General features: G+C 40.0%; 1 protein-coding gene across 1 annotated transcript in view; it reads left to right on the top strand.

The window, feature by feature from the left end:
* The window catches only part of map4k4 (mitogen-activated protein kinase kinase kinase kinase 4), a 62263-nt gene that overhangs the window by 21830 nt on the left and 27222 nt on the right, over positions 1-13211 (top strand). Inside the window, exons 3-9 of the mRNA XM_052148113.1 lie at positions 2879-2935; positions 3552-3677; positions 4207-4317; positions 4437-4527; positions 7316-7446; positions 9999-10053; positions 10971-11049. Of these exons, the coding sequence (XP_052004073.1) occupies positions 2879-2935; positions 3552-3677; positions 4207-4317; positions 4437-4527; positions 7316-7446; positions 9999-10053; positions 10971-11049 (650 nt within the window). The remainder of the gene's footprint in view (positions 1-2878; positions 2936-3551; positions 3678-4206; positions 4318-4436; positions 4528-7315; positions 7447-9998; positions 10054-10970; positions 11050-13211) is intronic.

The following is a 13211-nucleotide window of genomic DNA, read 5'->3' as shown; positions in this document are numbered from 1 at the left end:
TGCATAACATGAAATCTTTATTGGATGATCTCAGAAATTAGTCCAGAATTCATCGGGGCCTGTCTCCCTCAGCGGATCGGCAACCCAGGACCCTGTGAGCTTGCTCGATTTCCAACTTTTGGCCCGTTATGTCAAGCAGATTCATATCCTGGCCCTCTGCTCCCTCAGGGATTCCAGTGATACAGATCTTATTCTGCTGGCTACGATTCTCCGTGTCCGCCGATACGTTCAGCAATTCTCGCCAAATTTCTTTCACCTCTCCGGCCAAATCGACTCCCTGGCTCAAGGCCTCCGTAGGCACGTCAGCTTGAGCACTTAAGTGTCTTTTAATGTCTCCAGAGCCCAAGGATTTTGAATTGTTTGACATATTGTCTTCTTAGAACAGTTATGGATCAGGGTGTATCGAATCTTACCAGTTTATGACCCAAAAAGTCAAATCAAAACTAGCAAAGTGCGCAGAGCTCACCGCATGGCATCACTTGACACCGGGTTGGATATTATTTATGAAATGAGGCCTGACACATGAAAATAAAACTGCTCTGGATATGATGGAAATCATAACTTCCAGGTCATTGAGATGAAAAGTAACTGATCCGACCAAAGTGTTTTTGATTCATTTAAAAAGAAGAGTCATAAGGGTAATTTGTTTGGGAATCTGACTACATTGGCTGTGCTGTTGCGTGCTGTAGATTCAAATGAACCGGCTTCTAAGAGTATCCCAGAGTTTAACATGATAGGAAACCCCCACTGTTGCAGTTCTGCTGCAGTGCGCAATAAAAAGTTAAGGAAACAAACAAAGCAACAACTCTTGAAAATCTGGAAATAAAGTTTTCCTCCGATGCCATGTTTATTTACACAAACGTTGTGGGGAAATTACTTGCTGCTTACTGAACATTTATACAGGTGTAACGCAGCTTATACAGTGCATGTAAATGGTAACGCCACTTTCTCACAAAATGGCTGGTGATCATGTAAATCAGGGCTGGGATAAACGATTATTTTATTAAACGATTAATCTAGCGATTAATTTTTTCCGATTCGATTTCGATTAATCGACTTGTGACAACACCGGTAATACCGGTTTCATGGGGGGTGGGGGTGTATAAAATGTAAAAAAAAAATAATAATTTGCCGGGAGTTTGATTGACTGGCGATCTGATCAATCAATCATAATACGCCATTTTTGTCCGACAAAGTAGTCAGGAGAGAGAAGATTAACGTCGGTGGATTTGAATTTGAATAATGGATTGTAGGCTACTGTACTGACATCTTTCCGCGGTTAAAACAACAGTCCTTCTGATGTAGGCTACATTCATGTTTAGCCTATTTGATGCTATAAATTAACCAAGGAAAAGATGATTGGTTCACGAAGCAGCTTTAACTGAGGCAATCTGTCACGACACATTAAAGAGCCACAAAATAGTAGGCCTATTTATGGTTTAATTTTCTTTGAATGACCAAATTTGAAAGTTGAGACTTTATTAAATGTTACCTGCTTGGTCCTGTCTGTCAGCGCGTTGTCAGTGTCCTCTATGTATTTTTCACGACATTCATAGCTATAAGCGCATTATTAATAGCTATAGTCGAAAACTTTACGTGTCGACAACGTATTATAGCCTACTCCAACATCGAGTGCAAAGTGGGGAGTTGAAAAAAAACTTACGGTGCTCTGTCATCTGCAGCTGCAACCGGGTGGCGCCTCTTCAGATGCTGGTGCATTGCCGTGGTGCTAGAATGGAAGGCCATCTCCATTTTGCAAAGACGACATATCACGGAATTGTTTCCTTTTAAATTAAAGAATTCCCATACTTTAGAGGAACGAGTGCATGCCGCCTCGCCGGCGCCGTCATCTTTGTTTTGGGTCCGACGAATCGACACGCATATTTTGCGTCGACGTATTTTTTGCGTCGACATCATTGATGACGTCTTCGCGTTGTCCCAGCCCTAATGTAAATGTTAAGTATTTGTTCAGGAATCGTACTTCACTGTTCTCGCTGCGTGTTTTGTGCTGTAGATCCATTGTTCTGGTAATGTTTTTTTTTTTTTTTTATGCAATTCGTTCCCAAACCTAATGACATATAGTAGGCGTTTAGCACCTAATCAAGGCCAATATCACTGCGAGCAATACTGATATACCTCTATTATACTAAATTTAATAGTTTTGAAAATTTTGGGGATAAAATTTGTGTTTTAAATATTGTTTTTAAAAGCCATATTTTGTATTTATTTATTTTTGCTTTTATGCTGTTTGTGTAAATAAGGGTAATAGAGTGGGGGAACATGTGGGTCAGGATCAGAACTGAATATGAGAACACATCTGCTCCAATCATCTGTTTTATGTCATCATGTCATGATGACTGACAGACGTGAACTCTGTAGGGGTTAGATCTTGATGTCATCTGTGGGGTTGGATGGGTGGGATCATGTGTCATTCAGTGTTGCGATATTCTTCATTCAGAAATTGGAGGCTGTTGATACATGCATGTGAATTTATAAAGCTGTATTGATCACTGCTGTCCACGGAACAACACATTTGTATAATGTCATATAAGTTTCATATTATGAATATTGATGTACATATAGCCTATATTTTCTTAGTAAATGTATGTAAATGAGGCTGTGTTTCTATTTCGTGGCAGTAATGAATGAGGAAAAAATACATGGTCTTTCATATCACTGCACATGATCAGGTGTGATTGGGGGATGTCAACCATATACTATAATATATGGAGTAGCAGTGAAATTTACAGCCATGATGAAGTTGGGTGCAGATGATTATCTTTTTAAATATATTCCACTCACGTGTATATAATTTAGTGCATGTAAAGCACACATTTACATTGATAAAAAAATTAAGATCTTCTGTGTTTTTTTTCAGGGTCGACATGTTAAAACAGGGCAGCTGGCGGCCATCAAAGTCATGGACGTTACTGAAGTAAGTCAAATGAGCTGTGTGAACTGAATATCTGAAATCTATATATTGAAAAGCTAATTCATATTTCATATCAAACTGATTTGCTTGATGTATGTCTTCTAGATTTTATGTGTAATTTTCTAGTTGAATACTCCCATGATATGACAGTGTGAGTTTGAGACCACTAAAAATGCTTCTATTTTGCGTAACAATTTGTGCGAAAAGTTGAATGAAAATGTGTCTCTTGTCTTTCGAGTTTGAGAGTTTCTTAGTCTTTGGTATATCCCCCTCTTTTTCTTTGGTTAATATGCACATTTGTCAGAAGGCTGTGAATGTGGTAACTTTTGGTTGTTAAAACGAAAGTAAATCTGCCTGAATGTTTTTCATTAAAGAAGGTAAGAATTTATAAAAATAAATTCTGTTTCTTAACTGTGTTTGAACTGATGTTGTTTGTGCTTGTGTTAGTTTATAGAGCGTTACAGGTAGATTCCTGTGAACACCGTCACAACCGAAGATGTTCATACACACACCAAGTTCATTTGATACCGGTTTTCATCAATGTAAACATAATTTATGATAGCACAGAAGAAAAGTGTACTCCGTAGACACATCTCACTCTGTGTGTTTATGTTTGCAGGATGAAGAAGAGGAGATTAAACTAGAGATCAATATGCTGAAGAAATACTCCCATCACAGAAACATAGCCACGTATTATGGCGCATTCATCAAGAAAAGCCCACCAGGACATGATGACCAGCTCTGGGTCAGTTACACAAACACATCTGTGTTTACATTCAAGAGATCATCATCAAAATCATTCAGCTAAAGATGTATTTCTGAGATGACGTCTACATTGAGCAGCATTTCAAAATTTGCACAGAATCCAAGAGCAAGCGCCCCTTAAATAAAGCGATGTAACAGTAGCGCTGCTTTTACAGCTGTAGATGTGCTGTTTCAATGCAGATGGATTTACTGACAACTCACAGTGTGTTTAACATGTTGGTAGTCTATAACCATATAGTCATGACTGACTGAGTGCACACTAAAACCCTTGCTGCTACTAAACATATTAAATCTAAAAAAAAAAAAAATTACTATTCAGCCTCACTAATCAACTAGTCTGTTTTTTGGCAAGTTGACCATCCTTATTCATCCCATCTGTATTACGCTTGAGCTTTAGATGGTCAGGTGCAGTTATATGAGATTTAAATGTGCTTTTATCAGCAGACTCAAGCAAAGGAAGGTGAAGGGAGAAATACTTGATACGGTATTGTACTGTGTTGTTTTTGTAGCTGGTGATGGAGTTTTGTGGTGCTGGATCAATAACCGACCTGGTGAAGAATACTAAAGGAAACACACTGAAGGAAGACTGGATTGCATACATCTCCAGAGAAATACTCAGGGTAACGCGTACATCTCAGCTTATGCACACGTTAATCACATGTCATTTGTGGAACACTAATCTGCAGACTGGTATGTATCACACAGTGACTGATAGTGTTGTGTGTGTTCTCTGGTTTAGGGTTTGGCTCACCTGCACGCTCATCACGTCATTCACAGAGACATTAAAGGGCAAAATGTGTTGCTCACTGAAAATGCTGAAGTCAAATTAGGTAAGAAATACACCTGTTCAGTCTGTGTGCACTGCTTTGCACCATCATTTGTGTACTTGAAGATTAATTTTGCGGTTTGATAGACATTTTCTTGATCACTCCACGGGATTGTAATAGAATGCAACTCGTTCTCTGATAATTTATCCTGTTTTCTAACTTGTCTACATTGCATCATATTTTGTGTTAACAGCATCCAGTGACTACTTTTAACAAGTTATTACAAAAGTCAGTTATGTTGTTATTTATAATATTTGTTATATATTATATATATAGCCCTACAAATTTGATTATTTGCACACATCTGTCAGACCACAGTATGACTACCTAATCCAGTTCAACACAGTATTCTAAAGCATTTTTTGTGCTTTATGTCCACATTCATGAGTTCACTGGTTCGTATAGTCATAGAGCATATATAACGGAGGGGCTCGAGCATGGCATAGGCCTGGGCTTGAGGTCTGAAATCGCCCACCCCCTAGTGGCGATCTACAGAAGGTGTATGTATTCCTAAAGAAGAAAACCCAAAAAAATCCACCAGTTCCAGATCATCTCGCTGTGTGAAAGGAATGTTTTTCTTCAGTGATGTAGTGAAGAAACTAAATATTTCTTCTTCAAGAACCAATACAGTAATACCTCAGTGCAGAAATGTGGCATCCCTGGTGTACCAGGTTGTGTAGAGTACACTGGTGTTATTATACAGCTTCTCTGAGACACCAAGGAAAACAGAGGTGACCTGACAGTGCTGTGGTGAGACACGGCCGGTGCATATGGCTCCATGCCGCACAAGATTGTCCAGGAGACACTGGAGAGACATCATGTTCCAGCCGAGGAGAAAGGCCTCATTCAGGATTATTACAGCGATTTCAGCCTGAGAGTCACAGTAGGATCATCAACATCAGACTGGCAGACTGGAGGTTGGGATTATAACAGGCTGCCCCATTTCAGTGAAGGTGTTTGCTCTGAAAAAAGAACATGAACATGAAATCAGGAGAGATGCGGTGCAGGGGCCCCAAGTCCAGGACACAGATTCCCCAGCCATTTATAGATGATCTAACAGTAACCATCATAGTCAATACTTGGAGAAAGATGAATCGTAAAGGGGCTGGAAAGCTTGATGGGATGGGCCAGAATGAGATGTAATCCTAAAAAATCAAGATCTTTGGAGCTGAAAAAAGGTTGGGTCATGGACAGACACACCAATCACAACCACCTCAGAGAAGCCAGTCAAAAGCTAGGGGAAGGTTATAAACAGTAGCTTTAAGGATGCAACATCAGTCAAGAGCACATGCAAGGAGCTGGATGGGTGGCTGAGAGAGATTGACAAGACAGGCCTCCCAGGAATAATTAAGGCATGGATTTAACAGCACGGGATTTTGACAAGAATCATGTGGCCGCTGCTCAGTTGAGTTTTTGATCTCCACCATCGCTGATCTAGAGAGTAGGTTCAGCCGCTACCTAAGGAGATGTTTGGGTCTGCCAAGATGCCTGAATCCGGACCCCGGATTAGTTCCATCCGGACCCCGAGACATCATGACAGCAGTTAGGTTAGCAGCAACAACGGAGCTGTATACACACCGCATGTGCTCCGGGGGGGCGAAGCTAGCACTGATCTGCTATATCCTTATTCTCTAGCACTGAACACGCTTCATAAATGCCCCTTCGCACTCCACACGTGTTGTTCTCTTCCCCGGCCTGTGACATGAGGTGCCGCACAGTAGAGCTGCAAACACTATTTTAACAAAAGTAGACCTTCGTGGAGAAATAGTGAGCAGCAATATAGATGGATACTGGTGTCTTTTGCTAAAACACTGAAGAAAATTCTTAGAAGCAATCTTCATGGGTTCAGCTAAGCAAGGTGAATGACAGGACAATTTATCGTGGTTCCTTTAGAGTAGAAATAATTTTTCTGTCAAAATTTACTTTATTAATCAGCATGTTTTGAGCCTATATTTGAGTCAAAGAGACTTTTGTTTATTAAAGTTTTGTGAAAATGAATCGGAATCTATGGCATGGATGGGTTTGAGAGTTTCTTAGTCTTTGGTATACCCCAAAAGATAAAGACAACCATGTTTTTTTTAATTATGAGTTCTCTGTTTATGATGGAAAACATTTCCATTATACTTAAATGTAGCAAACCTTATTTGTAAACTGCAATATTTTGATGTAAAACTTTTTTTTGTAGATTTGCATTTTAAGAAAAATATAAAAATGGTTTATTAAGACCTATCCAAGGTTTTGTTTTATTATTATGCATTCAGTCTCAGACATTTAGCTCTTTGGTTGCTACCACATGAGAGAGCCCCTCCCTAGTTTTGTATGGTACCGGAAGTTCTTGCCCCCATTTCACCATTGCAAAGACTCGTTATCTCGCATATGCACTCGTATGGACAAAAGTGTCCAGAGTGTTTAATTCAGACATTTATTTAAATGTTTATATTTACTATGTCTGCATTATATCGGCCAATGTGCTCTCTAGATGTTGGCATTGGCCATTAAAAAAAACATATCGGTCGATCACTAGTTAGCAGCAATCTGTATGTAGAGGATAATGTAGTCAGCCAGTCATTACAGCAAAATAACCCCAGACATGACTGCTTACCAAATAAGTAAATGGTCATGAAATCATAATTTGAGTTGTGATTTATTGTTTTATGTGAGAAGAGGGCATGGGCTGTTATGAGACATAAAACTTGCCCAGCTATTGCAGTATGTTTGTGAAATATCATGTGGAATTTAGTGTTGTGTGTGTGTGTGTGTGTGAACGCATCACTCTGCTCTTGTCCTGCAGTGGACTTTGGTGTCAGCGCTCAGCTGGATCGAACTGTTGGCCGCAGGAACACCTTCATTGGAACACCGTATTGGATGGCACCTGAAGTCATTGCCTGCGACGAAAACCCTGATGCTACCTATGACTATAGGGTATTTACTGCACAAACAGGCAAACATACACACCATACATGGAAAGGTTTGCCGTTCTCAAAGTGTCTTTACAGGAAGAAGCACAACAAAAACTTTCATAATGTCAAATACAAGCTGATTCTCTGTTTGTAATTTTATTTATCAGCTCCTTAATTTGATTGGCTACTGGCAGCCTTTTTTTTTTTTTTTTTTTTTTTTTAGGATATTTTATCATTTGCACCACAGAAGATGCATGCCAAATTTCAACTGATCAAATGGTCGTGGAATTATAACATGTTTTTATTTATAGCAGTACCTATGTATTATAAGTTTACCATGTTTCGTTATGTTTGGACTTTGCGTTTTAAAGGTTGATAAGTGGAAATGGGCCACACCCAAACATTATATTGGCTAACTCTGAAGTGCTTTGAGGAATCAAAATGCACTTCTGACAGAAATGGAAATATTTATTCTCGCCCTTACGTTTCCATAGTTTTCAGCAATAATCTAAATTAGCTTATTGTAGACCGTCCCTCACTGAGACTGTAGCGTGATGACGTGATGATTTTTGTGACGTATTGGATGTTTTTAATGCGCACACTCACAACTGTATATTACATTAGATTCTCTTTACAACTTGTTACACATTATATTGTTTCGTTTTATCAGTATGGCATATAGCGTATTCGCAACCTTGTTTGACAGGCTATATTTTAGTGGCTAACTAAAAGTTAGTAGATAGTAACTACTGCCTTTAGACATCTGTCTGTATAAGCTTTAATGTTTAAATTGATCCATATAACAAATGTTATTTTCCTTCTGGCTGCTTCAAAGTTTGGTGCTTATTTGAAATACTGGATATATGCATTGTTTTGCCACCTGTCCAGGGTGTTTCCCTGCCTTCGGCCTGAGACAGCTGGGATAGGCTCCAGCACTCCCTGCGACCCTACATAGGATAAGCAACTATAGAAAATGGATGGATGGAAGCATTGTTTCGTATTTTATCTCCACGTGACTGTTCACATTACTTGTGCCGTATCGTATGCCATCATTGCAGGAGACATTTAAACGTTTTCTTCTTTTTATTTTTATCATCTCAAGTAAGTAAATCTAATATTTTATAATATACTGTATGTATTGTCCATAATCCACATATTTTAGGCACAGAGAAAAATAATAGCCTAGATGTGTCATACATTAATTATTAAACACGACCTATGACTACTTTTCCTGAAATAGAAGTTGTTTCATAGATAAGAATAGATAATTATTCTAGGTATTTTCAGTTTCTAATCCCAACATTTTGGACATCACATCAAAAAAATGTGTGTAGTAGATTTTTCTGTTCAAAACAAAGAAATGTAATGCTATATCAAATTAAGGAAGGAATATAGGGTTGTATGTGTTCTTGAAACCGAATCAAATGAATAAATTATTCATTCTATAAAAAATGAATAAATGATACATGCATGTAGTCATCTTCCTTACCAATCAAATTTAGGTATTTAAAATACAGCTGTAACTTTCTAATTTTTAGAAGAGTAAAATTCACAATGCTCAAAAGTACACTATACTACATTAATGTACAAAAAATAATACAATTTGTGTAAGGAAATGCAATCATTATTGAACTTTCACACTATTTACATACAATGCTAAATACAGTATACGCACACTAAAATGTTTTGCATTTAATACATCCAATATATCATGCGCATTTAAACATCCACTACGTCACAAACATCCATTAAGTAGTGGATTAATTTCACTACGTCATCGCACTACAGTCTGCTGTGGGGACTACTTGCAAAATTTGGTACACAGGCTTATCTTGACACTGTAGATATATGCCAAATACCATAATGATAATCTGTTCGCAATTTGAGTTATTAGCTGCTTAATCTGCTGTTTTGACTGGCTGCTTGAATTGGTAGAACTGGATGAAATTTAGCGTGCATCCTCAATGTTTTTGTGCCATAGTTTACCAAGTTTTGTTAAGTTTGGACTTTGTGTTTTGAAGTTATGAGCCGTGCCCAAAAATTATATAGGCTTGTAACTCTTAAGTGCTTTGATGGAGAAATGTTTTAAATTAGACTATAAAATTATATATATTTAGTTTGAAATACTGGATATATCCATGGATTGATTAATTTAATCCATTTTGGAATAAGGCTGTAACAACAAAATGTGGAAAAAGTGAAGCGCTGCAAATACTTTCCGGATGCACTGTACATGGCACACACACTTTCTTTATGTAGATAGATAGATTAGACAGTTTCTCATTATTTAAACCATTTTTTTACAGATACTTTGTATTAAGTTGATTACAAGTATATTTTTTTTAATCTGAATTTCTCCTGCTTGATCTGCTTTCTTGGAGATATTTTTTCACCAAGCTCATTCTGGATAAGATGCAAAAGATGAGCTTATGAGGCAGCTTTATTATGCTATATGCCCACCACGTTACTAATGCACCCATGATGGCTTAAATGCTGCCTACAGAGGCCACTCACAATGCATGAATGTAAAGCAAATGCTGTTCTAATGGTGTTGTTGGTGTGTTTGTTGTACAGAGTGATTTGTGGTCGTGTGGAATCACAGCGATAGAGATGGCAGAGGGAGCTCCTCGTGAGTACTTCACATTACCTTTACTTCCCTTAACCTCCTGAGACCTGAACATGACTGCTGTGTGCATTTTTCATTTTCCTTTTTGAAACAAGTGATTGCCAGTGCTGAAGCATTTTACTAATTAGAAATGAGCATAATTAGTACTGGCCAGCATTATCCAATCACTGCCAACAATGTTAAAATAAAATGATACCTAAATTCTGAATCCATGTACTAATTACTATTGTCCATATCTGCCAAACATGTTGAGTGATCAGTTATCATCTGCAGCCTGAAACAAAACTTTTGGTGGAATTTTAGGAGTGAATGCACTTCGCTGCATAGGATAGTTATTGGATGCTCCCTTGCTCCATATTTAGTGAATGACTTAACCTCCAGTGTGCTGTCTGTCTGCTCTGGTCTCAGAAAGGTTCAAAATGCTTATTATTTTCATTCTAACTCCATATAAAGCCTCTGAAAGCAAAATGTTTCAGCTTTTGGAAGAACCCTTTGATTCTCAATGTGATGATGCACCGTAAATATAGTATTTCTAAAGGAAAAATAACCCTGTTGCCCTCATCTGTGGTCAGTCGCTCAAATTTTCAAAATGCCATATCGGATAAAACTAGAGACTCTAATCTTTTGACTCAAACAGGTTTCAATGTAAAACGTAATGTTTTTACTGGATGTAGTTTTGTTGGCATTTCTCCCAAAGACAAACTCCGCCGTGATCAGCCCCACATTGTTTTGACGTGGCTCAGTCCATCAAATGTTTAACCGTTTAACTGAACTGAGATCAGTGGGTCACACGATTTTAATGTTTCTTTTGTTCTTTCTGTCCTATTGTATTAGCTAACTTTTGTTCGTCCATTAGCTCATAATAAATGAGCAGAACGTTCAGTGCAACTTTAATTGTGTGTTGTGTTTGAATTCTGCAGCATTGTGTGACATGCATCCGATGCGAGCGCTCTTCCTCATACCCAGAAACCCTCCACCCAGACTCAAGTCCAAGAAATGGTCAGTACCTTCATCTTATTTATAGATGGTGTGTTTTGCTAATGCAAGCATCACTATTTCTATGGCTAGAGATTTAAACAAAACCCCTTCAGCATGTATCTTGGCCTGCACAGTGTTTTTTTTTTTTTCTTTTTTTTTCACATTTTTATTTTTTTATTGTTGTCATCTTCTTGAGTCCGTTGCAATCTCAGATGTCGTTCTGCCAATATCTGGCGCAGATCACAGCTGATGTAGTTGGTTCAGCCAGGTCCTGGGCGCTGCACTGAGGGGCGTTTTCACACTCCAGTAGATGGGGCATTGTCTGTACTGCTCCGCAGCTACATGTGTCGTCTGTCTGGTGGTTCCATGTTTTCATAAGTGCTTTGCACCTGCCCTGTTCCACTCATAATCTGTTGAGGGTCTTCCAGGTTAGCCATGGGAGGTCGTGCCCGCTGGCGAGACATTCAGTCGGGGTGATTCCTCTCTCCATCAAGTCCAGGACTCGTGTGTTTAGCTGGTTCCATTCATCTTTCCAAATGTTGGTCCTTGCTATTTCTTTGGTTGTCTGGAGAGGTGGAACTGTCAGTAGGAAACTGGCTCTCGATTTCAGACAGGGTGGGGGTGCTATGTGTCCGTGCAGGGGGTGTCTGGTGTCAAACTCCTGTGCTCTCCTCTCGTCTTGAGCTGACGATGGATCGTCTGATGTGGGGGGCAATGCCAGCTAGGGCGTAGAGGCACGGGACTGGCGTTGTCTTTATACACCCCGTGATAATGCGGCAGGTGTCGTTGAGGGCTGTGTCAATCAGTTTGGTATGGTGGGAGCGGCTCCAGCTTGAGCACGCGTATTCGGCTGTGGAGAAGCACAGGGCTAGGGCAGTTGCCTGGATGGTTGGTGGATCGGCGCCCCATTTTGAGTTTACCAGTTTGCGCAGGATGTTATTTCGAGTGTTGATCTTGGCTTTGGTGTTCTGAAGGCGAGTTTTAAAAGAGAGTGTCCTGTCGAGTGTGACTCCCAGGTACACAGGGTGAGGGTGGTTGGAGAGTTTGTATCCATCCCATGAGATGCTCAGTTCTTTTTTTCGCATCTCGATTTTTAAGATGGAAGCTGCATAGTTGGGTTTTTGATGGGTTGGGTTTCAGGTGGTTGTTATTGTAGTAGGTTGTCATCTCTTGTAGGGCACTTTCCAAGCTGGCTCAATCTTCTGGAAGTTCTCCTGTTGGGTAGTGATGCAGAGATCGTCCGCATAGATAAAACGGCGGCATTGTGAGTGAAGTGGTTGGTCATTGGTGTATATGTTGAAGAGAAGGGGGGCCAATACGCTGCCTTGTGGTAGGCCATTCTTTTGGGCTTTCCATTTGCTCTTCTTGTCATTTAGTTGTACAAAGAAGCGCCTGTTGTTAAGGAGGCTTTTGATGATTTGACATAGGTCGAGGTCACCAGTCATGTCAAAAAGTTTCCTAATCATGGTGCGGTGCTGGACTGTATCGTAGGCAGCAGTGAGGTCTATGAAAGCTGCTCCGGTGATGAGTTTGCACTCAAAACCGTCCTCAATGTGTTGGGTGAGGTTCAGTAGCTGTCCAGTACAGGAGCGGCCAGGACGGAAACCAGCTTGATCTTTAGTAAGCTTAGAGTCTATAAGTGGCATAAGACGTTGGAGTAATAGCCTCTCGTAGAGCTTGTAGGTGATGCAGAGGAGGGAAATTGGTCTGTAGCTCTTTGGGGATGATGGATCCTTTCCAGGTTTGAGAATTGCGACAGTCTTGGCCTTTCTCCATACCGGAGGGATTATTTTCTCTGCCATGCATGAGTTCAGCATTTCTAGGAGCCAAGTCTTGGCTTTAGGTCCCAGGTGCTGTATCATTTCCGCCAGTACATCATCGATTCCTGCTGCTTTCCCAGGTTTCAGCATGCTCATTGCAGCTTCAAGTTCTTGTGGATCGAAAGGCTTGGTGAGTGCTCTGGCTGGTTGTGGGTGGTCCGGTACCGCTGTCCGGCGGTATTCTCCTGTGTGTCTGCGCCGGTTTTGGCTGCGACCGTTTGCCACCAGCTGTGCTGCAACTGCGTTTGCTGTGACTGTTGTGAGTGTAGGCGGTGTGGTATGTCTCCGCCAAGGCGGCGGATTGTGGCCCATGCCTTCCTGCTGTTGTAGGTCATATTGGTGTTTTCTACCAGCTCCTTCCAG

Source organism: Xyrauchen texanus, chromosome 18, assembly GCF_025860055.1.
Source record: "Xyrauchen texanus isolate HMW12.3.18 chromosome 18, RBS_HiC_50CHRs, whole genome shotgun sequence".
NCBI classification, from domain to species: Eukaryota; Metazoa; Chordata; class Actinopteri; order Cypriniformes; family Catostomidae; genus Xyrauchen; species Xyrauchen texanus.
This window is presented reverse-complemented; position numbering and strand designations above follow the sequence as displayed.